The sequence below is a fragment of the Cupressus sempervirens genome, chromosome 8 (assembly GCF_028749045.1).
Source record: "Cupressus sempervirens isolate cs-2001-9-10 chromosome 8, ASM2874904v1, whole genome shotgun sequence".
In the NCBI taxonomy this organism is placed as follows: domain Eukaryota; kingdom Viridiplantae; phylum Streptophyta; class Pinopsida; order Cupressales; family Cupressaceae; genus Cupressus; species Cupressus sempervirens.
This window is the reverse complement of record NC_143125.1, coordinates 30,557,594-30,562,595: the sequence shown is the minus strand read 5'-3', so window position 1 is coordinate 30,562,595 and position 5,002 is coordinate 30,557,594. Positions and strand designations below refer to the sequence as shown.

General features: G+C 39.4%; 1 protein-coding gene across 1 annotated transcript; it reads right to left on the bottom strand.

Moving 5' to 3' along the window:
- Positions 1–514: 514 nt before the first annotated feature.
- Positions 515–4,620, bottom strand: LOC149541431 (uncharacterized). Its single transcript, XM_089795612.1, has 6 exons — positions 4,444–4,620; positions 3,595–4,081; positions 3,032–3,405; positions 1,522–1,660; positions 1,107–1,425; positions 515–998 (listed from the first exon to the last, which is right to left on the bottom strand). Exons 1-6 carry the CDS (start codon positions 4,618–4,620, stop codon positions 515–517), a joined length of 1,980 nt encoding a protein of 659 aa, XP_089651738.1.
- Between the last annotated feature and the right edge of the window lie 382 nt (positions 4,621–5,002).

Below are 5,002 nucleotides of genomic sequence, written 5' to 3'. Positions count from 1 at the left end.
GTATGCATGGGTATGCAGATATGTATGGTTGGCAGCCAGACATTTATTTGCAGCAATATATGTGTGCATATGTATGTGTATGTTGGATATGTGTGTGCATTTGAGTACATATGTTTACGCATGCATGAATGAAATGAGCGGGTATGACAACTTCCACAACATAAACCAGCAACTCAACTGAAAAACACTACAAACAAAACAAGAAACTAACCTAGAACAGAAACAAAACAAAACTAAAATGCAGACGCACTTATTGAAAACAAGGGAAACCAACTTATTATGTACAAGGCAAGACTGAAAATCATACCTCAAAACATGGTTTGAGGTGGATTCTATTCACAGGGATCGGTAGGACGTCTCCCTCCATGGTAGCTAGCTGGTAAGCATTGTGTTGTTTACACTCAATAATTTGAAATGGCCCAGCCCACATGTGATCAAATTTATTGTGTTGGTCGGGTCTGCTCTTGAGAACATCCCACTTTAGTACCATGTCACCAACATGGAATTCTCAAGCTCAAGCTCTCTTATCAAAGCTCCTCTTTACCTGCATTTGCTGATATTCCATGGTTTCCATGGCCTTTTTCCTGGTCTCTTCCAGCTCCATCAACTGGGCACATTGCACTAGCATAGGGTCACCTTCAAATAAAACTAGCTGTGTAGCAAGATCAAGCATTGGTAATTCTGTCTCAATTGACAATCTGGCCTCTTTCCCATATACGAGCCTATAAGGAAAGATTTTGATGATTTGTTTTGGAGTGATTCTGTCAACCCATAAGGCAGCCTTCAATTTTGAATGCCAATCTATTTGATTATCTTGCAAATTGCACTTGATGATTCTTATCAAGTTCTTGTTGGAAGATTCCGCTAATCCATTTCCTTGCAAGTAATAATTTGAGCTCATGCTGAGATATATTCCATGATGGAAAGCCCAATTAGTGACTTTCATTCCAACGAAAGCAAGTGCATTATCTAAGATAATGGAATCCGGTACTCCAAATCTGTTCACAACGTCATCATAAAAGTTTAAGACTACTGATTCATTTGTGTCCTTTAACGCTGCTACCTCAGTCTAGCATGTCAAATAATCGGTGGCTGTAATGATCCACTTGTGACCTGCACTTGATGGAGGGTTAATGGCCCCAATAAAATCAACGTCCCACTTTTGAAAGGGCTGTTCGATTTTAATTGGTTGCAAGGGCAAATCTGACAGCCTTTCTTTTCCTGCAAACATGGCGCATTTAGCGTATTTTCTGACATGTGCATGATAGTCTTTAAATAAATCAGGCCAATAATAGCCATCTTGAAGAATCATATAGGCTGTTGTTCTAGGAGAAAAATGTCCTCCCGAATGTCCATCATGAAATTCATTCAATACTTGAGCAGTTTGATCTGAATCTATGCATCCGAGAAGGACTCCATTGAAGTCTTTTCGGTATAGAATATCATTTATCAGCATGAAAGGGGCTGATTGCAAGCGATAATACCTTCGCTTTTCTCAATCTAAGGTGGCTGGACATTGACTGGTTTTTAAAAAATGGATCATATCTTGTAACCAGCTTTTTATTCCGTCATCGTTTCCAGCAGCACCGATCAGTAAAATAGCATTTGCTTGCTCCTCTAGCTCCGAAATATCCTTATCTGTGATTTTCTCGCACAAACCCTTCCCTCAAACCAGCTTGGTTATCTGGATATCTACGTCATATTCCATGACGCGTGTGATCCAGTCAGCTCTTTTCTCATTCAGATCTCTACTCAGGAGAAATTCTTTGATGCTTGGATGCGTGACACACAAAATGACTTTGTTATGCGTCAGCAAGTGCCTGAATTTCTTAAGGCTTTTTACAATAGCAAGGACATGTTTCTCAACAAAGCTATACTGTTGTTCGTACTCTTCAAGTCCTTTGCTGAAGAATGCGATTGGCTATTCCAATCCCTCTACATTTTTTTGTACCAGCATGGCTGAAATCACATCATGACCACCATATGCATAAAGAATAAAATCTTTACTGAAATCAAGATTGACTAGGATGGGTGATGCTGCTAATGCATCTTTAATGGCCTAAAAATTTTCTTTTGCTTCCTTCGTCCAGGTAAAAATTGTATTCTTTTTAAGCATGGCCATTAATGGTTTGAGAAGTGTTGCAATGTCAGGCAGAAACCTTCGCACAAAATTGATGCGGCTAATGAAACTTTGAAGGCCTTTCTTGTGTTGTGGTAGAGGCAGCTCCAAAATTGCTGCAACTCGTTTAGGGTCCACTGTGATGCCTAACTTGGATACAATGTATCTGAGTAATTTCTCTTCATGCACTGAAAAGATACTCTTTTTTGGGTTTAATGAGATACCAAACCTTCTACAGCGTTCAAAAATCTATCTTAAATGATTAATGTGGTCTGCTATTTTCTGTGAATAAATAGTGACATCATCCAAATAAACCAAGACGAACTTGTACATCAAGTTGTTGAAAGCCATCTCCATGGCCTTCTAAAAGGTAGCTCCAATGTTGGACAATCTGAATGGCATTCTTTTATATGCCATTGTTCCCCATTTTGTTTTAAATGTTTTTTTGAACTGATCTTCCTCCTTTGCCAAAATTTGGTTATAACCTGAATAACCATCCAACAAAGAGAACCTTTCAGCCCCTGATACACTTTGCAAAATATGTTCCATGGATGGAAGTGGGTGTCTATCCTTCAGCAAGACTCGATTCAAGTCTCTGAAATCTACGCACAGTCGTAGCTCCCCATTTTTCTTCCTTACCGGGACCAAGTTAGCAACCCAACTTGTGTGTTTGATAGGAAAAATTATCTTACTCTCGATCAATCTGAAAACTTCTTTTTGCATCAAAGGTTCCAGCTTTGGATTAATAGGCCTTTGCTTTTTTTGAACTGGGTTAGCTGCTAGTTCGAGCTCTATTGTATGTTGTGCCAGTCCTGGATTGAACCCTTTTCAATTGTTGTATTGCCAAGCGAAGACATCACTGAATTCTTGAAATAAATGAAAAAAAGCTTCTTCTTCTTCAGCTGAATTTACCTTGCCGAACTTAAGGCATTTACCTGGTGCAATTTCCAGATCTGCATACTGGTTTTCTTTGACCAAAAAGTTGACTTTTCTTGGTCTGAGCTGATCATTAGAATTAAATATGCTTTCCAGCATTACTAAACCTTTTGGTAACTTGTTGTTTTTTAACTGTATCACCTGATCACCATACTGATCTTTATATCTCTGTTGGTTAGAACTAGCAAAAATGTCTTCTTCCAGCAAAAATTGCAGAATTTGTTCATCGCTGTCAAAAACTTGCCAACTAACATCGTTATCAGGAACTGAAGGCCTATTAATGATTCTGATATGATGCCGATCAGTATGGGCAGACACACTATTGACAATGTCATACTGAGCTCCTATAGCTGCCAGTCTATCGGCATGCTAGTTTTCTTTTCTAGGAACAGCCAGTATATTAAATGCATCAAAATTTTCAAGCAAATCCCAAACACAATGTCTATAAGACTTTAAAATGTCATTTTTTGTAGCATTCAGACATTTGATTTGATTTACTACTAGTTCACTACCACCATACACCCTCAAGCACTTAATACCGTGCTTTCTTGCCCATTCTAATCCCTGAACTAACCCTTCGTACTCTATTGTATTATTGGTGCAAGAAAAACTAAATCTAAAAGCGGCATAGTACCTATCATTGTCGGGTGAAACCAGCATGACGCCTCCACCAGCACCTTGTTTACCTCTTGAACCATCGAAAAACATGCTCCATAGCTGATCTTGGGATTCTCCCAACTGATTCACTGGTTTGACCAGATTGGGAATAACTTCACTTTGTTCATGTATAATGTAGGTCCCCAAGTCAGCATTCATCATATGGTAAAACTGTTTTTCATATGTTTGACTTGATGCCCATTCATCAAGAAGAATATCTTGGACATCATCTATCTGGGTTCGATTTTCAGCAGCTGTATGACATTCTGCTTGGTCAAATGCAAGTAGGTTTGCATTGACAACACTAGGAACATAAGGCTCTATGTGGTTTTTTGCAACTCCGATTTGATCATCACTTTTGTGCCATATCTAGTCCTAAAAAGCATGTGAGACCAATCGGATGACAGGTAACCACCAATCTTCGCTGTGAAATCTCTACGCAAACAAATGGCAAAGTATGGAGGTAAATCTATAACATAGATATCCTACTGAATGGAAAAATTAGGACAGGCATGAAGGGTGACGCTTGCATCTCTAATCATGCCTATAGTACCTATGGATGTCCCATCAAGCTGAACAACACCCTTTTCAATGGGTTGGTATTTTAGTCCTAACTAGTCAGCTATCTTTTTTGGCATGACTGAGCTTGTAGCCCCACTATCTACCATATAGTTATGGACTAGTTTATCGCCAATAATTAAGGAAAGATAGAAAGGGGGCAGTTTTATTACCTTATTTGGTTTCATGGAAATTTTATTGCTGTCCTCCCCCTTTTCATCAGCACTGGTTAACACCACTCTTGCTAGTTCATTCATCATCCTTGCGGGATTTGCTTCATCTGAGAGGGCCTTCTGCAAGATATCCGCCTGACCGAGGATGGCCAAAGTCTCCCACATTGACATGGACATGTTCATCTTCTTCATGTTCTCCATGATATTAAATGGTGCAGCGAAGTGTGATTTCTGATGTGCTTTAACAGCACCATGCTCCATTGGCCTGTGAACGATTTCCTTAGTGACAGGAACGTGAGTGTCTCCCACTACATTTGTGGCGCTTGATGATGGTTCAGTAGTATCAGGTAGTCTACCCTTATTTGTTGTTTTCTCTATTTCAAGGGCTTTTTTCTTAGCTCAGGTATTTGTTGATATTGGTGAGTCATTATTGACTGCACAAAACTCATCTTCCTGCTAGTTAAGGAAGCCGGTTTTAGGAGTAGGTGCGTCATGTTGCTGTTCAGGTGCATCATAAGTGGCATTTTGCTATCCTGCCAACGTATTTTGTACCATTAAT

What these genes read in the sequence shown, in the direction of transcription:
- LOC149541431 (XM_089795612.1), bottom strand. Translation starts at nt 4,620, where the DNA reads ATGTCCATGTCAATGTGGGAGACTTTGGCCATCCTCGGTCAGGCGGAT. An exon ending in AATGCCTTAAGTTCGGCAAG is followed by an intron (nt 1,661 to 3,031) that starts GTAAATTCAGCT and finishes GTTTGAGGGAAG; the next exon opens with GGTTTGTGCGAGAAAATCAC. An exon ending in GATCCATTTTTTAAAAACCA is followed by an intron (nt 1,426 to 1,521) that starts GTCAATGTCCAG and finishes TATACCGAAAAG; the next exon opens with ACTTCAATGGAGTCCTTCTC.